Here is a 25,976-nt window from a genome sequence, read left to right as displayed (position 1 = left end):
GGGGGCTTTGAAACAGTCATTTACAACACAATTGGTCGCTATTTAAGAGAAAAAAGAAAGTGTTCACGCTCATCAAATCTATTTCCACATGACAGAGGGCAAACCTATGCCTATAATTCATCCACATCTGTCAAACGCCACCCGGCTGTGCATGCTAGAGCTCCTCCGGCTGTGTGAGTCCACAAAAGCAATGCACCCAGCCTTGAAATAATACATTAGAAATTACCTCCATCTCGGTCGTGCCAGTTTGCCCGACTGCTGGCTGGCGAGCTTGGTGATGAGTAGAAGTCGGGTCCGGTCGGGCTGGTGTCCATATTCTCCTCCATATTAACAGTTTTGGGCCTTTTGCTGTGGGGTTTGAACACAAGTAATAGTTTAGGAGTTTAGCTAAATGCAAAATGTCATGTAATAACTGTTTCTCACAATATGTCATCCAATATTTCTGAGTTTTCCAATATATTTTAACTTCCTGAAATTGCAGCTCCCTCAGGAATTGAATGTAAATTCAGAGGATGCTGTTGTCAAGCAAAAATTACAAAAAAGTGTCACAAGTATTTTTTTGTAATGTTTGTCACACATTAATGTTTCGGATCATAAAACAAATGAAAATATTAGTCAATGACAACCCACCTGAACACAAAATGCTGTTTTTTTTAAATTACCAACCAAAATGACCCCAAGAGCATAGTGACAACTAATCCAAGAGGTCACAAAAGACCCCACAACAACATCGAAAGAACGGCAGGCCTCACGTGCCTCAGTTAAGGTTTGTGTTCATGACTCTACCATAAAAAACACACTCGGCAAAAACATTCCAAGTTTTAAGTTCCAAGACCAAAACCACTGTAGAACAAAAATACACATTAAGGCTCGTCTCAATTTTGCCAGAAAAAATCCTGATGAACCCTTTGGGAAAATAATCTGTGGTCTGACGAGACAGAAGTTGAACTTTTTGGAAGTAACAGTAACAGTGCATTCCAGAAAAATAACTTCATACCAACAGTAAAATATGGTGGTGGTAGTGTGAGGGTCTGGGGCTGTTTTGCTGCTTCAGTACCTGGAAGACTTGCTGTGATAAATGGAACCATGAATTCTGTTGTCTACCCAAAAATACTGTAGGAGAATGTCTGCCTATCTGTTGGTGACCTCAAGCTGAAACCAACTTGGGTTCTGCAGCAGGACAATGATCCAAAACACACCAGCAAGTCCACTTCTGAATGGCTGAAGAAAAACCAAATGAAGACTTTGGAGTGGCCTAGTCAAAGTCCTGACCTTAAAAAGGCTTCATGCTGGAAAAGCCTCCAATGTGGCTGAATGACAACAATTCTGCAAAGATGAGTGGGACAAAATTCCTCCATGGAGACTCATTACAGGTTATTGCAAACGCTTGATTGTAGTTGTTGCTGATAAGGTGACCCAACCAGTTATTAAATTTAGGGGGTAATCACTTTTTCACATAGGGTCATTGTAGGGTTGGATTTTTTTCTCCCTTAATAATAAAACGTTTCATTTCATAACTGTATTTTGTGTTCAGTTGTGTTGTCATTGGCTCATATTTACATTTATTTGATGATCTGAAAAATTGAAGGGTGACTGAAAGACATCAGGAGGGGGCAAACACTATACTGTGTATTACATATCACATGGCCTATATGCCCCTTGGTGATATTGGGTAACATAAACATCAAAGCATTGTGATGTGTGTTTTTATGTTCTCAATCTTGTTCCAGGAAATAGTGTTTGAAGTATAAGGCGGTATGACAATAAAATAAATACAATAAAATGAACAATGCTGGTATTTTGTTCTTTGAAGTGTTTGGATCCACCAAGCGATGCTGCTGCTACAAGACAACAAAAAGTGCCAACCTTCCAGGTGGGGAGGACAGGGAGCGGTGCATCCCCACGCTGGAGTTCAGATCGTGATAGTAGGGTTGTCCGGGCATGTCCGCCATGGAGAAGTTTACTGCTGCACCGTGCGTAATGGGCACTGCGGAGAGAGAGAAAAAGAAGTGGCATCGGTGAGATAGAAAGCCCAGCAAGCAGCAGCAGATTGTCCTTCCTTGCAACGGGAAACACACAATTAATTGCATAATTGCATGAGTGGTCATTATTGACGCTTTAGAGGCCCTGTGCATCAAATTAAACGCTCCTGTTTGACCACTACAGTGATTCTGCTGAGCCCTCTGATTAAAAAGTCACTGCTTCCCACACTCACGACTGCAGGCACGTGAAGATGATGCTATACGGTCCTAAAGGTGCTGTACCCCTTGGTTAAGTACTGCATTGGGGGGCGCTAACCCTCACCCTTTTCCTTTTTCGACACTGCAAGCCATGCACATGCATGAGATGTTTGCTGTCAGCTAACCACAGTGATTTGGCAAAGTTTAGCTACTAATGTTTGCTATCATTGAATTAAATATTAATTAATATTATCATTATTTGATTGAATATTATTTGTTTTTCCACCGCTATTGTACAGGTGAGTGATAGCATTTCAGTGAACAAAAGCCCCCCCCCCCCCCCCTCTGTTGTGTGGCCTCCAGCTCAAGCAGTCGGTTTGGAGCCGATGAGAGCATGGAGTGTGTGGCGCCGTCTGTTGTGGTCTGAGGTTCACCACTGGCGTGATCCCGCCACCAGCCGCCGCCCTGGCAGCTCCACTGCAGTGCTGGCAGGGGCCCACGACCCACTCAGCTATCCGCTAAACGAAGCCGTCTACAGAGGAATGCAGGCTGCTGGAGGACGCTCAATGCAAAGACCATTGTTGTTTTTATATACTTCATTTCATAGCTGCTCCTGCTTGCCAGTTCAAACACGGACTTTTACAGGATGTGGATGTTTCACCTCATTCCTTTGAATGAAGGACATAATGTTGTTGTTGTTACTATGGTGACCATTACCACTGACTTAGCGTTCTATGTTACTGTTGGACCGGTGTGGTGCTTGTTGCACTTGTAAATGAAAATAAAAATAGATATATTTTACATAGACAAACTATGTTTCACACACATTATTACTATCTAGACGTATTACACTACCAACAAGCTTACTTTAAGTAATATACTACTAGTAGGGATGTCCGATATGCCGATATTGTACAACTCTCAATTTCTGATACCGATATCAGCCGATACCGATGTGAAATGAACACATATGTGCTCTATCCAGCATTTTTTAAATATCGGGTTTTATGATCAGTATAAAAAAATCAGATACCGACATCAAATTTTTATATATATTTTTATATTTATATACTGATATCAGTATGATCAGTACATATCATTATCGGACATCCCTAATATTATCATGCATGTTATGTTGGATATGCCAATTGGCTGAAGACAAGGGAGTTTACATAAAAACATATTTATTAAAAGTAATCTAATGTAGGCCATTTTGCTAAGCAATTAAGTATTTTTTATAAGAAAAATGTTTTCTTATTTTTTATATTTTTCTTTTTTATTTTTTTATAAAAAAAAAAACAAGGTACAAGCTGCAAATGGGTCCCGAGTTGCACTTTGGACACCGCTCATCAAAGATAAATGTGCCTGCTCAGAAAATATATATTTTCTTTTGTGAAAAATAACGACTTTGGACCTTGATTTAAGATATTTATCTTCCATTTATGAATGAGACTTTAGAACTGTAAGAAGATGGATGGAGCAAAACTCGCACACACTCGCGTAGCATCATTGAAAGCAAAAGATGAGCATCCTGGATCCAAATGTATGCACGTTGGCCTTGAACACTCTCGCCCGTGGACCTCTAAGAACATCTCAACAGCCCAGCCGGTCTGAGCGAGAGGGGGGGGGGGGGGGGGGGGGTTGTATCTTACCGGGAGAGTGGGAGACAACTCCCGTGCGTCCGTCAACCTTTTTAAAATTCCTGCTCAGCTTTGGCGCGTCGGTGGAGCGGGCCATCTGGATGGAGTGGCTAATAAAAGGCTAACAGGCTGATGTTTGGAACATGCGAACATGCATGTACGTTTCATTGTGGAAGAGAACTCTTCTACTCCGAAAACGTTGCAAACAAAAGGGTGAAATTTGACAAAATGTTCAGCCGTACACTGTCATCTGTGCTAGTATTTTTCAGAGGAATAAACCACATGGTGGCACTGGCTATCTGTGTTAATGGTTATCTGACTTGAAATTTCTCACAACCTATAGGGGGTGCCATGTTATGTGATGTTATGTTATGGAATGACTCTTGCCATTACTTAACACAAGATGGCGGAGGTAGCTGAGGACAAAGGTCAAGTGTGTCCCATCTAGTGTTGCTCAATCCCGAATATCTGACAGCTAGCTAGGTAGATCGGAGATGAGTTAAATTTAGCGTAACCCCCCCCCCCACGTCATCTCTTTAATCCAGGCCTGAAGTCAACAAGCTGTTTCTTAGTGGAGGGTGACTGAGGCAATCGCAGGTAAACAGCGCCTGCGGATGTCCTCGGCTATAGGAGGTGTTGGATTCCTGCAGATGCAAGTGTCAAAAGTGGACGTGTCTCTACAGATAGCATGTTACTGTCTTTACACACACAAGCACACACACACACACACACACACACACACACACACACACACAAGGGGGTGTTGCAAAGAGGACTGGCCTGACTGGATTCACCGCAGCGGCTTAACAGATCTTCAGTGACACACATCTCTGAACACGTTGCATTCTTACAAATCAAATAATTGGATACTGACGACATTCGCCTGGATTTCAATTACCGCCTTTTGTATACGTGTGTGTGTGTGTGTGTGTGTGTGTGTGAAACATTGTTATACCTGTCAAGGCAGGTAAATGTACACCCTTCCACATTCTTTCTACCACATGGACTTTGGTGTCCATGTTGTTTTCCAACCATGCTGAAGGAACACGTCTGTGACTCACAAGAACGAGCACAAACAAACTTACAAACTTACTTCTGGATACTCGCACCAGCTCTGCAACACTGAAGACTCCCGACTTGATGAAGCTGTCCTCCAAATAGACTGTCAAGAGAAGCAAAGGGACATGTTGTGTATTCATTCTTGATGACGCAAGCGCAAAAACAGCAAGGAGCTCCTGTCATATTCAGGATCTTTGACTAGTATTTTTGCAGTGGCTCCTTAAAAACCGCAAGAGATGTGATTATTTGGTGTATACCAGGGGTCTCAAACTCAATTTACTTGGGGGGCCACTGGAGCTAGGGTCTGGGCGAAGCTGGGCCGCATCAGGTTTTTAAAAAAAAAACAATAAAAACAGAAAAATGAATAAACTTTGCTTTTGTTCCGATTCTCTACAAGAAAAGCTCTGATAAAACATTCCACTGTTCTCAAATATCTAAATTTTTATTTTTCTCCACAAAATAGGATGAAAAATAAATAAACAAATCAAGAATAAAGAAAATCAATCTATCAGTAATAAATAAATATAATAATAATAATAAAATGGCAAATAATAAAAACTTAAGAAACCACATATAGTTGGTGGGTAGACAAATTATTTTTTCAGATTAAAATGAACAAAGCATTATTAGAGCCCTGTAGACATGACAAAACACGACTATAGTCACATTTATACTCTTTTTATTTACAACATATTGCGCAACTGCAGGGTCTTGAGACACATGCTAACTCGCAAACTAGAGAGCTAGCGACCTAAACGGTAGCCTTCAAGTTATTTCCTTTAAACTTAAATAGCCAAAAACTTACCACTTCCACACGGATAGGGAGGATAACTATTAACAGTTATTTAACCTTTAACATGAACATTAATCAAACGTAATAATTTTTTCTGGGTACATGATACCATGCAGCATCCATATCAAACTTGCGCGGGCCGCACTAACATTAAACTTTCATATCAAGGCGGGGGCCTCAAACTCGTGTCCTGCGGGCCACATTTGGCCCGCGGGCCGCGTGTTTGAGACCCCTGGTATATACGTCACTTAAAATCACTTGAAAAAAGAAGCAATTAGATAAATTATTACAATATGGCAAGAGCCAATAAAAGAGACCCCCGACCCCACTTTAGACTCTACTTCAAAGAAATGCTCCTCAAAGATCCTCTATGTAACAGGAGCGGATGTTATAGAGCACTGAAACGGGTGATGTGATGGTTGCCATGGCAACCACACATGCCGGCTTCCTATCCAAAATGGAATGAAAGCTGTTATTTGAAGGTGCAATGACATGATGTAAAGTATTTAAGTGGCCTATCTTAACTCCATCACAGATCATTTATTTGCCCGGCAGATCATTTATTTCAAGACGCGTTAGTTAACACCTGCCGCATTCCCCAGCACACACACTTCCTGGCCGTGGCGGCCACGCTCATCGCCGGCTGTCAGTCACGTACGACGAGCAGCGAGGTTATTCACGCTCAAATGAGTCAAAACGAATGCGGACGGCTTTGAAGCGGCGCCAGGAGCGCCTGGCCTGTGCCAGAAAGACAGGCAGCGGCTCGGTTTGGCATGGACCAGGCCCCGATGCTCCAAGTGAGCCAATGGCGTAGCGGCCTCCCAAGCCTGAGTCACTGGCTGGCTGGCATATTTGCCTTGGCACCAACGTCAGCAGAACCTGCTCTTGGAGGTAGAAGGCTAATTATACTATTTTCATTCCATCACCGTGACGACACAAGCAGGAAACTGTCAGGGAATATAACGTCCCCCTCAGCTCTCAAGTGTCCTTCATGGGCTTTTTTTTTTTTTTTTGAGGACAATTCAAATTTTATTACCAATAAAAATTTTATTCCCGCACAGTCCGTGCAATTTTAAAAAGTGCGACCTCAGCTTGCGGATGTCAGCAGTGATTTTAAGTTGCTATTATCTTTACACCAGATGTGTCACTTTGACTTATATAGTCACTATTGATGGGGCCTCTTTTTTTTATTACACTTAAAAATGGCCATTTAGCCCGCCGGCCTGTGTTTTCTTCACGCTTGACTGCAGATCAACACATTTTCAAGCAGATAAATCCCCGGGGGCAGGGGGCATATGTTGTGTATGTGCAGGGAATTAACTGTGGAGGAACAAAGGCCCAGTGAAGTGTAGGAAGGATGACTGCTACTCCACATACCTGGAAGAGGGTTCTTGCCTTGCTCATTGTTACTGGGACTTCCTGACTGCTGCTGGGAGTCTGCAAGAATATTGAGAGAGGGTGGGGGAGAAGGGTTGGGGGGGTTAGTCGTGCTTGAACAGCTTGACAATACAAAAACATAATCATTTGCTTTAAAGCATTAAGTGCTCTTTTTAAGCATCGACTGCAGAAATAATAGCCAAAGACACTCGGGACTTTCTGTAAAAATGCTAGTCAAAGATCCTGGACTTTCTTTAAATCCAAAAAACTAAAGTTTTGTTTGTTTTCTCCCATTCCCTTGGTCTTAAAAGTAATACATGCATGAATGTTAATGCACAATTTGGTGCTGATCCATTGAAGCATTGTTTGGCCTTGGCAGAGGTCTGCGGTTCTGATTACGCTCACTTCCAACTCCTTCCCGGAGGCCAGAATCATTTTCTTATCTTACCGTCAAAAAAGAGTGTTTGCATTATCATTTAAAAACGTCTTTGTGGAGTCGTGCTGCAGTCAGTGCAAGGTACGAGTACAGAACAAAACCCAAGTAGAGTACAAGCATCAGTGGAATTCTTTCCACTGTTTCCAATGTGCGAGAGCTTTGCTATTTACCTCAAAGCCTCTGTGAGAGGGAGAATTTCTCATCTGTCAGCAGTTCCTGCTCTGCTCGGGCAGCGACAAAGGGCGTCACCGCCTTTTGCATGGCGTAACATATAAATATCAGCTTTCAATTAAGACTGGATACAAGCGTGTTATACAACGTCTGCAACCAAACACGCAGCGACGTAAAAATCACAGAAGCGAGAGAGACGATGAATTCAGATACCCTCGACTTGCAACAACACTCCTTTTCCTGCCTGGCGCTCTCACAGGCTGCGTGAAAAGGCAGCAGAACTGGAGGGAAGTAAAAAGGTTGAGAGATTTATCCATTTCTTCATTCCTCTCTCTCTAATATGTTCTTTCATGGGCGGCCTGGGATAACATGCAATAAGACCGGACCAGTCTTGGCCACAAATAAACAAAAGTTGCTTATGGACACCAAACCCATTTTCAATCAATCATCTCCCCGACTTCTTTGCTCAAAAAAGATGTACAGGCTTTGCTACACATCCTAAAATAGAGCTCAGTCAACAATACGTCAGTCAGCTCCAGATGTGGCCCGTGGAAGTTTTTGTTTTTCTCTATCGAGACGGCTAACCTAGCATGACGTTGCAGTTAAAATAGCATTGTAGCTCCCACAGTCGCGCTAGTTCAGTTCAGAAGGTTTATTTCAAATCTGTACACAATTGTATTTACAAAACAATTAAACTGCAGCGCCGAAGAAGTGGAGTCTGAGGCGGAGTGTCGAATTTGGGAGAAAACTTTATTTTTCTTGCAAACATTAACTTGCACTCTTTGCTACGCAAAGACATGAAAGACATGAAAGCCCCGTCTCTCAACCACAACAGGAAGCGGAAAAAAACCCCGTGCCTTGCGCCCACCCCTCCGGGTGGCAACACCTCCCCTATTGATAGTTCCGGGGTGAATTATGTCCTGGTAACCTACCACTACAAAACAACGATTTGAAAGAGGAATGGATGACGCTAAAGCTTTTAAAATTCCAATCCCACCGTTTTTGACTAGTTGCTAACGTCTTTCTGTTACCTTGCTGTATGTTCATTCATTCATTTTCTACCGCTTTTCCTCACGAGGGTCGCGGGGGGTGCTGGAGCCTATCCCAGCTGTCCTCGGGCACGAGGCGGGGTACACCCTGGACTGGTGGCCAGCCAATCACAGGGCACATATAGACAAACAACCATTCACACTCACATTCATACCTATGGACAATTTGGAGTCGCCAATTAACCTAGCATGTTTTTGGAATGTGGGAGGAAACCGGAGTACCCGGAGAAAACCCACGCATGCACGGGGAGAACATGCAAACTCCACACAGAGATGGCCGAGGGTGGAATTGAACACTGGTCTCCTAGCTGTGAGGTCTGCGTGCTAACCACTAGACCGCCATGCCCTTGCTGTATGTGATATATGGTATTTATTACGTTGGAAGAATCGTGATTCTGGGAGACACACCCTTCTAACAGACTACTGTGTCATCAGATTGATTTCAAAGGAAAATACAGTACCTTTAAATGCTTCCTAAATATGGAAAAACAAAAATTACGCTCCCAGGCTCCCCCTACTGGTGTGAAGTGTTACTCCCTTTCTAACCAGCATGCTGTATCTAAATCCACAAGGTTTCTTCATTATAAACACCTTTTTTGCATTTAGCGTTGGGTTCGATCGCGGCGGTGGAGAATTTTGGTGCAGCATGGGTGGGTACGCTGCGTGACAAAAAAAACGAGCAGATGGCGGAGGCAATTAGAGATCCCAGGCAGCATCTTCCAGCAGGAGGCCCCCACTGCAGCACCGGGAGACGCCACCTGGATGACTCAAGGTGGGGACACCAGCATATGGCGCATCTGCCGGGCTTGCACCGCAGCCGGAAACACCTCCTCTATTGCGTTACATTTCACCTTTGACCTTCCTAGGATATGCAAGTGTATTGTTTACGCTTTTGAGAGAAAGTCTTGAAATGCATTGGGAATGCTGGGATGACAGCGAGGTGTGTTCAAATGTGCGCCAATCCCATAGTACTCAAATAAATAGTAGGCTAACCTGTAAATAAACAGTTGCGGTGGAGAAGGCTGGTCTTTGCCCTGGGAGCTTGGTGTACACACACACACACACACACACACATGCGAGCGCGGCGATGTTCCAGAAACATTTCTTGGCACCCTCAGCTCCTGCCACTTGTTTAAATAAACAACCGTGAAGGAAGTGAAAATACAGTATGAATGCCATTATCTTCCGAGTGCACAACAGAAAGCAAACAAAGTTTTTTAAAAAGTTGCGATCAGAGAGAATTGTGGGTATTTTAGATGTGTGCACAACTTGTTACACCTTCTAGTCGAGCGGGATATTTATCATACCACAGTAATAATTAGCCCAATTAGGCTTTAATGGAAACAGAAACGTGGCTATAGCCTAGCTTGTGTGGTTCCTCCACACCCAACTCGCTTGGATTTTATAATCACTTAAAAACACACATCGCACACACTCCCCTTGAACTACCCACTCATTTTTTTGGCATCATTCTGTTTCCATTAAAGTGCACACGCACATCAAATTAGCCACATAGTTTAGGGAACTTTTTTTTTTCCTTCTCCCTTGACAGCAGCGGTCCATGTTCCTAACCCGCAAACACTTGCAGACATGTACAGATATCCTCCACACACACACACACACACACACACACACACACACAAAAGAAGTGCGCACGCGCAACACACACACAACAGATGCATACCGCTGTCGACATTTCAGGAGGAGAAGCCTGCCTGGCAGCCATTTTATGCTGAGCGGGGTTCTGTGCACATGTATAGCACTGTGGCTGCCAGAGGCCTGGGTCCCGAGCCAAGATGTATTTCAGCAGCCGAGCGGCGGAGGGAAGGCAGGGTAAGAAGAGGGAGAGGGGGGGCGGGGTGGACTTCCCAACAGAAGTCGGGAGCCAGTAAGAGGGCCAGAAAATATCTGGCTAATTACGCGGCTCTGATGTGTAATGTTTCCACAATACAGCTGCTCCCGAGTAAATATTTGATGTAGCCCCGGCACACTTTCTGCTCCTCTCGCTTTTTTGCCTTCCACCCACCCCGCTCGGGCCCTCCTCACCTGGAAATGCAAGTCTTGACGGTGTTCATAAATGACTCCACATGCATGCTTGTGTGTGTGTGTGATGTCCTCCTGCTTTCTATCGCTCGCAGCCCTGCAGGATGATCTCACGTTTCTCGGACAGCTTCCAGCAGCCAGCAAAACCTGTTCTCTTCTCTAAATCTTCCTCTGTCTTCATCTCCAACAATCACACCATCCTTCATTCATTCATTCATTTTCTACCTGCTTTTCGCGGGGAGCCTATCCCAGCTGTCTTCGGGCGAGAGGCGGGGTACACCCTGGACTGGTCACCAGCCAATCACAGGGCACATATAGACAAACAACCATTCACACTCACATTCATACCTATGGACAATTTGGAGTCACCAATTAACCTAGCATGTTTTCGGACGTGGGAGGAAACCGGAGTACCTGGAGAAAACCACGCATGCACGGAGGAGAACATGCAAACTCCACACAGAGATGGCCGAGGGTGGAATTGAACCCTGGTCTCCTAGCTGTGAGGTCTGCGCGCTAACCACTAGACCACCGTGCCGCCCCAATAACACCATCCTTTCTAGTAAATTTTACAATATATAATACAATTATATTCAAAATGAAATGATATAATGGGACCGCAGAGAGCCGTTTGTTTACAGAGTAGATTACGACTATTTCTACTTCCTGTCCCTGACTTAATATGTACCATGTGGAAACTCACAAAACGCCACTGACAAATCCAATTCCCAATACATAGACTGTTTCACTACTACTTTTTAAAATGTCTATCTGCATTGGCGGTCTTCCCTCTCTCTATCTCTGTGTGTGTCTTTATCTCTTTGTCTATCTCTCGCTTCTCGCCCTCCCCGCCGCTTTGTTGTCTAAACAAAGTGGCCTTTATCAGGATGAGCCGCAATCCAAACAAAAGATCCGGGCAAAGGAACCTTCCCCTCTGCAGAAGAGGAGACCGTCATACCGTGCCAGCCATTGTGTGCCAGGCCTGCCAACTGGCGATGCCACCCCCCCCCCTTCACCCCCGCCTTCTCTGTCGCATAGACATCTGAGTGCCAAACAACCCCGCCCCCCCTTTACCCCATGCAGACTCGTGTGGCATTCAGCGGCAACCCGACCTGCCCGGAAAGGGGTATTTCTTTCATGACTGTATTTGTTGGTGTAATTTTTCCAATGCACACAAATATGGAAAATATGAAAATATGAATATATGAAAATATGGATACACGGATGTCAAATTTGACCATCAAAAACATGGCCGCCATCGGGCAAAATGTGTTAGCAACCTAGCAAATAATTGCCCGTGAATCATGATTATGTTCCAGTTAGACCACACCACTCTTTTAGCCACATTTGCTAAATTTAATCTTTAACATGTTCATAACCGGAAGGCGTTATTATTGCCTTAAAAGGGCATACCTGATCCTCCAGATAGAGAACCCTATCAAATGACCACCAACGGAGAATCCGATGAATGCCTCAGACACGTATCTTTTGTGTGGGAGATACACAAAAGACACCGCACTCGTGCACACACACTGTGCAACCCCAATGGCACTCTGCAGACGGCATTCATGCGCTCAACTCTCATACATGTTAAAACACGCGTGCTTGACATCTATGTGCGGTGCCTCACGGTGAGCGACACTGACAAAAAAAAAAAACATGCATACAACACAACATGACATCTCATCTGTCCTGTAAAAAAAATTAAGCAGGCCCCCCCCTCACCCGCCGCCCCCCTTCCCGCCCTCTGTGTGTCTGTCATTTTCTCATAAGGTGGTCTTTCCTGTTGCTTTATTCCAAATGACATTCATCTGCTACATCCATCAATTTGGTCACTTTTCTCTCAACCAATCAACGTAGCTTGATTGCTTTTAAAGACACGGGATGAAAAGGTCCCTACAGTTCGTTTATTTGAAGTAAAATTAGTCCATGCATCAAGATAAACTTCATTAACATCATAAAAACACAACATATTCTATGCCACTTATGCTCATTATTAACTTCAGTAGAAGGCAGGGTACACCCTGGACTGGTCGCCAGCCAATCACAAGGCACTTAGACCAGGGGTCTCAAACTCAATTTACTTGGGGGCCACTGGAGCTAGGGTCTGGGCGAGGCTGGGCCGCATCAGGTTTTCCAAAAAAAAACAAAAAAACGCATTTATTAAAAACAGAAAAATGAATAAACTTTGCTTTGGTTTTGATTTTCAACAAGAAAAGCTCTGATAAAACATTCCACTGTTCTCAAATATCTTAATTTTTATTTTTCTACACAAAATAAGATGAAAAATAAATAAACAAATCAAGAATAAAGAAAATCAATCAATCAGTAATAAATAAATATAATAATAATAATAATAAAACGGCAAATAATAAAAACTTAAGAAACCACATATAGTTGGTGGGTAGACAAATTATTTTTTTCAGAATAAAATTAACAAAGCATTATTAGAGCCCTGTAGACATGACAAAACACGACTATAGTCACATTTATACTATTTACAACATATTGCGCAACTGCAGGGTCTTGAGACACATGCTAACTTGCAAACTGGAGCGCTAGTGACCTAAACGGTAGCCTTCAAGTTATTTCCTTTAAACTTAAATAGCCAAAAACTTACCACTTCCACACGGATAGGGAGGATAACTATTAACAGTTATACCATACAGCATCCATATCAAACTTGCGCGGGCCGCACTAACATAAAAACTTTCATATCAAGGCGGGGGCCTCAAACTAGTGTCCTGCGGGCCACATTTGGCCCACGGGCCGTGTGTTTGAGACCCCTGGTTTACAACATTTGCAAACTACAGCAACTTTATCAACTTAGTTTGAATTGCAATTCGTGATTGAATATTTGAGTACAGGAGGCTTTCTGAGCATATGCGTTTCACGAGGACGCAGCGGCGGCGGTCTCATCATCATTCACAAGCGCCGCCGTCACCCACGTCTGGTCTGTGAGAAAGCGAGAAGTTCACATCTGTGCTTAAAACAATGGCGGTCCTCAATGGCTGAGCTGGACAAACAATTAGCTTTGTCGCTGTGTAATTGACTGGCAGGGCTGGCTGGCATTTACATTGGCCCGCTGTTGCCACCCTGCCATTCAGCGGCGCGGGGGCCACAATGAATGGGTCCATACAGGAGGTTGGGAGGTTGGCGGTGTGAAGACACCGCTTTCTTTCTCCAGTGTGGCAAACCTCCAAAACGGAGGAAGGAGAGAAAGTGACGAGACTTCGGGTTTAATTATGCATGCGTGTATTCTCGTTCATTGTAGTGGTGGGAAGGGGTTGCCCAAGGAGGAGGGGGGGGCTTGTGATGGGAGGGTTGGGGGTAGACAGAGCAATGACCAATGGCATTCCGCAGTGGTATCCCTCCTCCTGGCGTGCACACAAACACACAAGGAGCAGTCTGGGAGCGAGCCGCCATAGGCTAATGAGGTGACACTCACCGTCTGGAGGCTAGCCAAAACAGTCCATTAACTCCTCGCCACTAGTTAAGAGGAGAAGAAGGAGCAAGGTGGCTGCGGGGAGGAGTAAAGAGAAGTGCGGCGGGAGAAAGAAAAAAAATGGAGGAGAAGGAGGGGCCTTTCAGGATGTGAGGGTGGGGGGTATTTCTGCAGTTTTGTAGTTGTGAATAAAGCGGCGGGGAGGGGGTGTAGGGAGGTTGGGGTGCGCCCGTGCACGAGCGCTCACTGTCGGCGATTATGCTACATTCCTTTAGGAGAGCTCTGATGAAGAGGAGGGTTGGGCAGTAAACGAGCACAAGAGACCAGGACAAGGCAGATAGAAACCCCCCCATTCAACCCCCCCCCCAGTCGGGCAGACAGACCTTTGACAGAGGAGCTCTGTGAGTCGGCCTTTTCATCTCCTCAACCCCCCTATACAGTCAGATAATTATGAGACAAATGCTGCGGACCCCTGCTGCTTGAGTGGCAACGGGCATGGGAGGCCGGGAACACAGAGAGGGTTCAAACCTGCACGTCTCGACTGGTCCGCAGGGAGGGCCGGGAAAGGATGTGCTGATGCATTTTAAGGGGGTCTGGGAAATTCCCCCCCTAGTCTCCCCAAGGAGGAGCTGAAAGTTCAGGACAGTGCGAGACAGGCTTAGCGGGTGTTCGGGTTTGGTCTGTAGACTTTTTCAAAAATAATTAACAAAAATAACTATTTACATTGGGCGGCACAGCGGTCGAGTGGTTAGCGCGCAGACCTCACAGTTAGGAGACCAGGGTTCAATTCCACCCTCGGCCATCTCTGTGTGGAGTTTGCATGTTCTCCCCGTGTACGCGTGGGTTTTCTCCGGGTACTCCGGTTTCCTCCCACATTCCAAAAACATGCTAGGTTAATTGGTGACTCCAAATTGTCCATAGGTATGAATGTGAGTGTGAATGGTTGTTTGTCTATATGTGCCCTGTGATTGGCTGGCGACCAGTCCAGGGTGTACCTCGCCTCTCGCCCGAAGATAGCTGGGATAGGCTCCAGCGCCCCCCGCGACCCTCGTGAGGAAAAAGCGGTAGAAAATGAATGAATGAATGAACTATTTACATTCCTATTGTTATGACTAATATTTACTGATTTAAAGTCCCATATATACTACATTATAAATACACACTCCATAGATTTAAACAGGAATGAACCACATAGTTGTCTTATTTCCACACTCAGCTGACATCTGAACATCACCAGTCAGGCCGTCATGTTTATGTGTGTGTGTGTGTGTGTGTGTGTGCACCAGTGATGTCAGCAATTGTCGCCACTTGTGACGGCGCCAGGCCTTGCAGCCAAGAGGAGTTTCCCACTGGCAGAGCAGCCCTCTGAAGGCGAGGAGACCGCATGGGTGCGCCCTCCTCCGGGTCCCAAAAAAAAATGGCCTCTATCCAGCTGGGCAACAGGCCACCGAGGATTCCGACCATCCCATCCCTGCCCCCCCCCCCCGCACAAACACACAAACAGGACACCTTGGCGTGAAAAGATTGATGCAATCGCCACATCTAAGAGCACAAGTTGGCGGGAAACACATAAAGAAAACAAAGCGTGCACTCAGTCAGATGATATTTGCTGGCACGACGGCCTCCCTTGGAAATGGGACATGGGGTGGAAATGTGTGGGGGGGGCTCAACCACAGAGTTTAATGTGTCATTACGAGCACGAAAACAGACGAGTGACATTGCCAACAGATGTTATTTCTGCCATTACAGTCAAGCTGCAGGTGCACGTATAAGAAGGCCTCATTGCTGTGTAGCATGTCGCCGCATCAGCACTTTCTCAAGCTGTCATATGGACATGCATCACGGCGTGGAAGCTAAAAGCGCCGTGAATACATTTTTATGTCACTGTGTCAAAAAACTCTGCTTGTGCAACACACCTTCTGGCGAGGTGTGGGTCAGTCCTAATCATGCCCACACCTTCCTAGACTTCCAACAGGCGCCATAATGACTTGGAGGAGGCCTGCCAGTAAAAAGCATCCCCCCCTCCTCATTGTTAATGAGCTTGCCCAGAATCAAAACTGGCTATAGATGGAACAGAAGAAGGTCCATTTGTTATAAAAAATGGTTCTCACATAACTGGAGAGAGAGGGGGGGTGCCCGTCACAAGGTCACCGTGCTGGCAATCGTCCAGACACTGAGAAGATCTTCATGTACCATGCAAACCTGCTAGCTGCAGGCGTCTTTGGTCTTTGTGCTTGTTGGTCCCACATGTGCGGCTGAGGTGGAAAGGACGTTTGGGAAGGGGGAAGGGGGGCGGGGGGGTGAGCACATGAGCAGCACACGACACCTACCCAGATATCTCAACATGCAGGTTTAACAGCAACTGTATGATTTAAAAAAAACTACAACACAACATTTGTAGTAGTCCTGAGTATCATACTAACACTAACAAAGCTTTCCACCTGCGTGTCGCTCGCCCACCAGCAGGGTTGAAATCACGACTGGTGCGTGTTAGGTGTGCATCATGTAAGGCTGTTGTATGTTCCACTCACCGGTGTGTGTGTGTGTGTGTGGAGATGATTGCAAGATGGATGTCCTGGCTTCCTACATCTCCTATGGTTATCATGGCCAAGGCGCATTAATGTTGGTTACGCTATGCCGCCGTGTGTCTATGGACGTGGGGGGAACCACAGTGTACTGCTGGAGGGACATATGATATTATATGCTCTATAGATACAGTACATATGTCACTTATTATTTATGGACAATTATTTTGAAAATATCACAAAAAATTTTTCACTGCACTTTATTTTGATAAGCATACACGGGCATCACCTCGCTCGTTCCTGTCCCACGGGCAAGCCAACATCATCACAACTTTTAAAGTGTCACTTAAAAATCTTGCTGTCTTGTTATCAATACTTATGGCTTGTTTTCAAAACACCACATGTGTGCCAAAGTTGTGCATCAGAAACAAGCAGTGTGTACTCTATAAAGCAGTACTTCAGTAACAGGTCGCTCACCAGCTGATGATGAGTACTTGAATACAATGCATACAGTATTTGCTTCACCTTTTCGTATTATGTTAAGTGACCAGTGACAAATGAGTACACTGAGTGGAGATGATAGACAAGACAGACCGATCGGTCGATTGAGGAAGAGTACCGCAACTGGATCAGACATTTTGATGAGCCGGTATGGTGGAGACCGGGATCTGGTGATGTCATACTATGCACATTAGACGAGTAAATTTACTCCCATCAAAAACTTTCAATCAGAGTGATGATTTTTGTCATTTACAACAGAGGTCTCAAACTCAATTTACCTGGGGGCCACTGGAGCTAGGATCTGGGCAAGGCTGGGCCACATTAGGTTTTCCCAAAAAAAAAAAAAACACATTTATTAAAAACAGAAAAATATACAAACTTTTTCAGTGCCTAAACGGTAGCCTTCAAGTTATTTCCTTTAAACTAAAATAGCCAAAAACTTACCACTTCCACACGGATAGGGAGGATAACTATTAACAGTTATTTAACCTTTAACATGAACATTAATCAAAAGTAATAATTTTTTCTGGGTACATGATACCATACAGCATCCATATCAAACTTGCGCTAGCCGCACTAACATTAAACTTTCATATCAAGGCGGGGGCCTCAAACTAGTGTCCTGCGGGCCACACTTGGCCCGCGGGTCGCATGTTTGAGACCCCTGGTTTACAACCTTTGCAAACTACAGCAACTTCATCAACTTAGTTTGAATTGCAATTTGTGATTGAACATTTGAAAGTACAGGAGGCTTTCTGAGCATATACGCTTCACGAGGACGCAGCGCCGGCGGTCTCGCCGGGCCGCGTGTTTGAGACCCCTGATTTACAGTATGCTTTTATCGCTAACCATTTTTAAGCTACAACAAACGTCAAAACTGAAAAAAAAAAAACTCTGGCGCCTTAAGGGTTAATGAGCAGTCAGTGCCTACTAGCCATAAAGCTCACCGCACGCCACTGTATAATGTATGTACAGTATAGTATAGTATATACAAGTATAATCAGCACAGGGTCCATTATTATCCATCATGTCTGTGCCCCCCCCCTCCATGAAACAAATGTGAGTGGTAGCCATGTGCGTATCCCTTCTCTGCTATTTAGGACAACATTGTAAAGGCCTTTTTTCAATATTATTTCTGGGCTGGTGCCAGAATGCCAGGATGACACCCAACAAAGACATATGTCATCAGGCTCCATCTGGCACATTTGTGTTTGTTTGCAGCAACACTAAACTTTCATTTTTTAGCATTTGTAAAGTCGGCGAGGCTTTCAATGTGTGTTTGGTGGTAATGTTCCCACGAGGCTCCCCGGCTATAATCTGCTGAAATATTTGCACAGATGACGGCAGCAGTGACTCTGGAGATGGAGTGCTCACTTTTTCCCTTCACTTTTTTAGCCTGACAACAAGAATCCCCCCCACCACACTCACTCACACACACACACACACACACACACAGTCAGCACTCACACACCTCCCACCAGCCTGCATGAGCTTCACAGTGTTCCTTCCTGCAAGGACTGGTCCAGTCAGAGCTACACCGCAGGGGCCTTCACACCCGCCTCTTAAGTAATAAATGCAGTTCAGTTTCTTTTTAACTTTCAGACATTGGGTAGCAATCAAGAAAGTGGCAGCTGTTTACGCATTTGAAGCCTGACTTGATTCTCTGGTTCCTTTGTGAACACGCCTGCAGCAATGTACAGTTTACCTGCAGGCACAGATTACCAGCGTTGGGTGTAATTCAATACGCCTTACTATTCTGACCTTAACACATCAACAGCAGTGCTCACTACGAACATCTCAAATCAAACAACGCTTTCTCGTTCACCACCAATCACACGGCGGGGTGAGGCCTGTCACGATAATCTATCATCTATCTCAACCACACAGGCTGGATGACATGAGGGTTCGCTGTCAGTATCTGTCAGTATGCATTGGTTCTACTGTGGAATGAACGGAGGCAGGGCTGCTAGTGGATATAGAGTGCTAGAAGCCTCGTGAGCCAGCATATGCTAACATGTATGAAGGCATAGAAGTGATGGAATATTTCGGTTGACCCGATATGTTGCATTTGTTTGAAAGTAGTGACGAGGAAGAAGGCATTTGGTCGGCAAAGTAAATATAAACAAAACAGCGCAATATGGTGCGCGCTCACAGACAGTGTCGCTCGCTACATTGCAATGGGGTTGAAAAGCCAACATTTGGGAAATGTTACAAATGTTTGACACACAGTATGAATAGACAAGTACTATGTTTAGGTTATAGTTAATAGTGATTTTTTGTTTAAGTACAATATTTGCTAAAAGAGACTGACATTCCATTTGTTTTCACAAAGCGTTTTTTTTTTGTTTAATTTAGTTATAAGCGCTTGACATTCCAATTAGAACATTCCAAAAACTGTTGATAAATTAAAGGTTGATACGCTGTTCTCATATAATTAAAAATGTCGTCAATAATATTCATTATGGCCAATAATATGTAGGTTATTATTAACTAGCAAAACGTATCATTATGCAGGGTGCATACACAGACAGATATTAGAGCAACCAACATCAACATCAATCAGGTCGTTCCATTAATCATTGATGTGGGAAACTATTTATGGTAAATATCAGATATTTGAAGGTTTGTCAAAATTGTAACAACATGATGCACGGTGGTCTAGTGGTTGGCGCGCAGACCTCACAGCAAGGAGGACCAGGGTTCGATTCCTCGGCCATCTCTGTGTGGAGTTTGCATGTTCTCCTCGTGCATGCGTGGGTTTTCTCCGGGTACTCCGGTTTCCTCCCACATTCCAAAAACATGCTAGGTTAATTGGTGACTCCAAATTGTCCATAGGTAGGAATGTGAGTGTGAATGGTTGTTTGTCTATATGTGCCCTGTGATTGGCTGGCCTCCATTCCAGGGTGTAACCCGCCTTTCGCCCAAAGACAGCTGGGATAGGCTCCAGCCTATCCTTGTCAGGAAAAAGCAGTAGAAAATGAATGAATGATTCAACTTGAGTGAATGACTGACTAATTATAGCGCCTGTAGCTAATGACTTTTCTAAAGTCATTTGTCCGACGCTACACATTGGAGACAGGCACGCTACATCTACAGTTGTCTACCTCCGCCTCTTGAGAGGGTCGTGTCAAACAACACTCTCACTGCCGACACCGGTTTGTGCGGCTGGCAGCCCTGCAGAGGCACTTCCTGTTCGCGGCGCGGGGCTCGATCCAAGCCACTTGAACTTGGCAGGGTCTACCTGGAAACACAACCGAGCGCCATCCACTTCCCTTTTTGACTTCTTAGCAGGCCCAAATGCAGCAGCTGAGTCAGCCACATCACTACAAATCTGACATCTGGGTATCCATGACGGATGTTTTTAATTGCATGGTCAGGCCATAATTACAGCACATACAGTATAGTCATAGCAAGGGACATTTATGTTTTATGGTAAAATGCTTTAGCAGATATGCTAGCATTCAGGTTTATGCAACTGGCATCAAATTGGAATTACATGGTGATACTTATGTGCAATTGGAGGTTAGCATGGTGGATACTTCCTGACTTCCACTTGTTGTGCATCACTACAACCATGTTGGTAGAACACGGATCTCCTCTATGTATGAGGTGTGTTATGTTAAGTTGGCTCTCAACCAGATATAAATGAGCGTAAATTAAACCGCTCGGTGATTAAGGGTGCAGACAAGTCCGAACATGTACGTGGGTTGATCTGACAAATCTTAAGTGACTCTGATTGAAATGTAGAATAACTACAGCTTCTGTTTGGACACTAAACACAGCAAAGGCTGCCTTTAATGGGAACACCGAGGTAGGTTACATTGCAATGTGTGAGCAATATTGAGTTGTGGTCTCCTATAGAGCAGCTACACACAACAACCCACAGAGAAAATAAGAGCACCACTATGAAAAATAATAGCAACACAGACAACACAGTTTGTGCACATAGTCATGTGATACTAGAACAGGGGTGGGCAAACTACGGCCCGGGGGCCACATCCGGCCCACCAAGTGTTTGAATACGGCCCGCCCAATCTTTCCAAAGTATTTCATTTAAACTCAACATACAACCTGGCATCATGGCCTGAGCCAACCTTTTGATGGTTTTATCAATTTTGTTTTTTGACATGGTCTGTTGTTTACAAAGTGCTCCTGAAAAAAGGGACACAAGCACATAATAATAATAATAATTATTATTATTATTATTATTATTACATTATTAGATTATTATAATTATTATTAGAACTATTGTGATTATTATAATTATTCTATTAATGCTAATTATTATATTAATTATATATAATATTATTGTTATATTTGCACATTTTACATAATAATATAATAATTATTATGTTAATTTTATTGTAATTATTATAATATTTTATTATTTTTAAAATATTTAAATATAAATATAAAATAATAAATAATAATAGCAGATTGCATGACAATTTTACAGATGCAATAATACCAGGTGGACTGTTACGTGTAAAATATATAGTCTGCCCCCCGCCCCCCGTAAATTTTGTCATATCAATGCGGCCCGCGAGTCAAAAAGTTTGCCCACCCCTGTACTAGAACAATATATAGGAATGTACAAGAATGTACAATATATAAGAATTAGATATATCATATGGGACGTTATGCAGAAATGACTTTTATTTGGTAAAATGTGGTTACAGTATGTGTTGTTGTGCCACCTGTTGCTTGTGCTCTATAGAATACATGTGGACTTACATACATGTGTTTAGTTTAATGCAAAAGTGGAGAAAGGTGTTTTAAATCTACCTGTGTAAGTATGGCAATGTGTCCTTGTAGTAACAGCAACTGCTTTTGAGGAGGCGGGGAAGTTATACTGTAGGCACAAAGAGTCCATTTACAATGAGTTGTGCATACAAGGTGACTTTTTTTATTCTATCAATTGAGCGAGAATTACACAGATCATATGACACCATATGGAATTCTTTTTACACATAATGTATTTCCTTTGCAGGCACTGTGAAAGGCGAGGCCCACAGGGAGTCCTCTTTAGGTGGCGGGGAGAGAGGAAAAAAAAAAGGTTGTATGTATGGAAAGGAGGGAGGGCTGGGGGGGGGGGTGGAGTTGGGGGGGTCGAGGGGTTTAGTAGGGGGCGGTCCAAGCACGCTCAGCGAAAATATGCCTCATGCACTCGTTGAACTTGGGGCCTGCGCGGGCTTCTCTGAAGGTTACAGGAGAGGCCTGTGCAGAGACGAGCAGGAAAAAGAAGCCATGCAGCAGCTCTCCACACACACACACACACACACACACACACCTTTTTCTGGTGAAGACCTCCACCCTCCTCCCTGCTATCCCGAGTGAAAAATCAGAAATACATTTTTTTTCAACTTCATATTTACCCTGCAGCACACAACATTTACTCGTCTGCCTCCCGTGCGAGCGTCTGCTGCTCAGATAACAGAAAGAAGCAGCGAGCAAATCGCCTTTGACACCCGGCTTCCTTCCCTCCTCGGAGCCTGCCGGGATCCGAGGAGGCGTGTATCCGCTGCCGCGCCCCCGAGCCCTCGGCCCACACAAAGGTAGGAAGCGGGCGCCGGAGCAGGGCGCATTGTGACGAGGAACACTAAATCACCTCTTGTTTTATCCAACGCTATGTTTACGCACGTTTTGGCTCACTGGAAACTATAAAGACAACAAGGGTCTTGTAAATACTGAAGGGGGGGGTGCTTGAAAAAAGCCTGCTAGCTAATTGAGTGCACGCTGCTGCTTTGTTATGAAATAAAACAAGAAAAAAAATGAAGACCGACATACAGGTCTTGAACACATTGCCTATTATGGAAGAGAAAATGACAGCTTCTTCTGGAAATGCTTTCTGCAAGATACCAGAGTGCATCTACTCAGAGGTCAGGGGTCACTGTTGAGCTCTTCAACACCATACTCGGCACACACCACTTCACGGAGGGCAGTAAAGAAAAAGTAGGCTTCACTACACAGCTTAAAATCATTTCACATCTTAAACAAACACCTTCCAATGAACTGTCTGGCAGTTCCATATATGGGAGTTGGAAGTTTCATCATTCTAATGTAAAGTTAGCGCTGTAGCTCGCATAGCTATGCTAGAGTTGCTAACGTTTGTGTCCTCCTGTCCCACCATGTGACATATAGAATGTACTATGTGCATGGAAGCACTGAATTGTCCTAAATATGCCAGAAAAAGTGAAGAATGTCATTTAATGAAGCATTCATGGGGCCAGACCCTGTTACTGGGTTCATGAAACCAGAAGAACGTGAGTTAAAAGCACAATAAAGCAAATATTGTGAAGCGAGAAGGCAAAGCAAGCAACCAGTCCGACACCAGTCCTAGTTTAATTGGCATCCCATCAAAGGATGATACCACATATCATCCATGTAGACCTCGGAGATGCAGATGAACGCCGCATTGCCCCAACCCATGCACAGTGACCATGTCCACAACAAACTACAAGGCAGTTAAAATGGAATGCAAACACGGTTCCCCTGGCTGACACAATGGCATGCTTTGGACTGGCGGAAGAAGGGGTCAAAGGGAAACAGGTAGTAAACACAAGGACTGAATGAACTGGTCACTTGGACTTTTCATCAAGAATTAGCAAACCGTTAACACCTCATAAAAGAGCCACTTCTCCGTTTTACAACAGATTTGAGCTGTGTTCATACAAACAGAGCTGGAGCTTATCTACTGTGGCTGTGGGGAACAGTACAGTGCTCAGTACACAAATGGCGAAAGGTGAAGGTAGGGTCTCTGTTTGGGAACAAAGGGCCTTCCTGGTAAAGTACGTCAAGATTTTCCCACTCTGGAAGTTGTTTTCAAAAACATTTCAGGTCACCTGGAAAGCTGTTCCCATCACGTGTGGATAGATCCTAAAAAAGGAGCATCTGTCTTTTGTATGCTACGTATCATACAGCTCATTCGATACTCAGTAAAGCAAACTGAACATCATTTAAACTGTTGACACAAAAGCTCAGCAGTTTCATGCTTTGCATGTCACTGTACGCAAAATGAACTCTGTAGATTCGTTTTGAAAAAGGAGGATCTTGATGCCTGGAGTGCAAAACCAGCCTAACCTGACCGAGCATGTCTCATTTCCCTAAGTTCACCTCAGCGAGCGCCGAAACGAGCGTCTTCGCCAAACATCATCTGCGCTTCCTAAAACACAGGAGTGGCGCAGGTGCCGTGGAGAACACACCGGATTCCAACAGCAAAGGTCACCGGGTGCGTTCATGTAAACAAGGTCAAAATAGGAGTATTTTTAGGCCATGTGACACATTGACTGTACAGCGCTGAGGAGTGGCAGGCGAGGAAGGGCTGATTCATCACGAGGACGGCGCTGAAGATGTGCGGATCATGAATCGTATTGGGGATCAAATACCCGCCGAGTTAATATTTGCTCGTCTTTGCGGTGATGAGCTCAAGTGCCTCGTTAGAAGCCAGTGAAGCCGACAGTAGTGTGGAAAAGCATGGACGCTGCCTTTTAAAGAAACAATAAGAAATAGCCCCAAGGTTCCCTCCTCAATCTAAGCAATGCCACTTAAGTTAAGCTCTCAAAGCACGCACCACTGGCACTTGAGACATGAAAGGGCAGCTGCGGCGTTTGGTTTACATTATATTGGAGTGCTTTCCATGTTGCGGCCGGAGGGATAAGCATCAGCAGAGGTTTATCTCTGTCAGTCCTCTATGGAATATGTAAACACCGCCAGTAATCAGCGCCGCAGGGGAAAATACACTGCAAGGAGTGCTTTAAAGGAGACAGGACATATCACCCCGCAAGTTTCTTAGCCTCAACGTCTCCAGCACCGGGTTGCAACATGGCGGCGATTCAAAAATGATTTAGCGTCCTGGAGCCAAAAAACAATGGCGGCCCTTAAATCTCAGCGAAGCCTGCCTCTCGCGCTCATTCCCCGAGGCCCATGAAAGAGCGCTCTGTGCGCAGCGCGAGATGACAGACGCTCGCTTGAAGATAAGTCCTCCTCAGTGACTCCTTACCCTGCCCATGCCCACCACGGATACAGTCATGTGAAAAAATGAGGACACCCCTTTGGTGTAAGTCTTCTACTCCTGAACCGCTGCACATAAAAGTGGGGAATTAGTCAAAACATGCACCCCCCCGCCTGTGTTTCCTGTGCTATCACACTACAAAGTTAGATTGAGTTGAAATGACTGAATATGACTTGATGCCATACATCCCAACACTGGTAGGGCATTTAGACATAAAAGAAACCATGAAGGAAGTATCAGAGGTTGACAACCAGACATCACAATCAGTATGAGCGCTCCCGTCTGAATGGGATCCCCCCCCCCACCCCTACCAACCCACCACCACCACCACCACCACCAAATGCTGCCCGCATCCGCGCAGCCAAAACTAGCTCTCGCTGCCGTTCCTGCAGGCTTCTGCTTTCAATTTGACGAGTGCGGGCCCGCGTAATAATGGCTTCAGCGTTTTTTTTGCGGTCTGCCGACACATATGGTCCGTGCAGCGATCTGCTTGTGGGCAGAGCGAGACGGAACACACAGCTCCAGGGGGAACGGGCTGCATGCAGTTACAGCGAGGAGGAGGAGGGGAGCTCTGTGGGTTTTATTATGGCTATCTAGAGATTTGGGCTCCTGGCGGGGGCCACGCCGCTTACATGCAGTGCATCACGGCTAAGCGTTAGACCAATATTTGCTGCTACAGTTAGCTTTCTAGTTGAAAAATGTACGGGTGGGCGGACTGATCTATATATAGCAGTAGCACAGTAAGA

General features: G+C 44.7%; 1 protein-coding gene across 9 annotated transcripts in view; it reads right to left on the bottom strand.

The window, feature by feature from the left end:
* Window positions 1-25,976, bottom strand: part of LOC131125402 (nuclear factor 1 B-type-like) — a 57,601-nt gene that overhangs the window by 15,656 nt on the left and 15,969 nt on the right. For all 9 annotated transcript variants that reach the window (XM_058066932.2, XM_058066934.2, XM_058066931.2 and 6 more), the window contains exons 3-6: window positions 7,050-7,109; window positions 4,914-4,982; window positions 1,867-1,987; window positions 227-348 (exon numbers count right to left, since the gene is read on the bottom strand). In XM_058066932.2, the coding sequence (XP_057922915.2) occupies window positions 227-348; window positions 1,867-1,987; window positions 4,914-4,982; window positions 7,050-7,109 (372 nt within the window). The remainder of the gene's footprint in view (window positions 1-226; window positions 349-1,866; window positions 1,988-4,913; window positions 4,983-7,049; window positions 7,110-25,976) is intronic.

Source organism: Doryrhamphus excisus, linkage group LG2 (assembly GCF_037039965.1).
Source record: "Doryrhamphus excisus strain RoL-2023G ecotype Guam linkage group LG2, RoL_Dexc_Guam_v1.1, whole genome shotgun sequence".
Taxonomy (NCBI): Eukaryota; Metazoa; Chordata; class Actinopteri; order Syngnathiformes; family Syngnathidae; genus Doryrhamphus; species Doryrhamphus excisus.
This window is presented reverse-complemented; position numbering and strand designations above follow the sequence as displayed.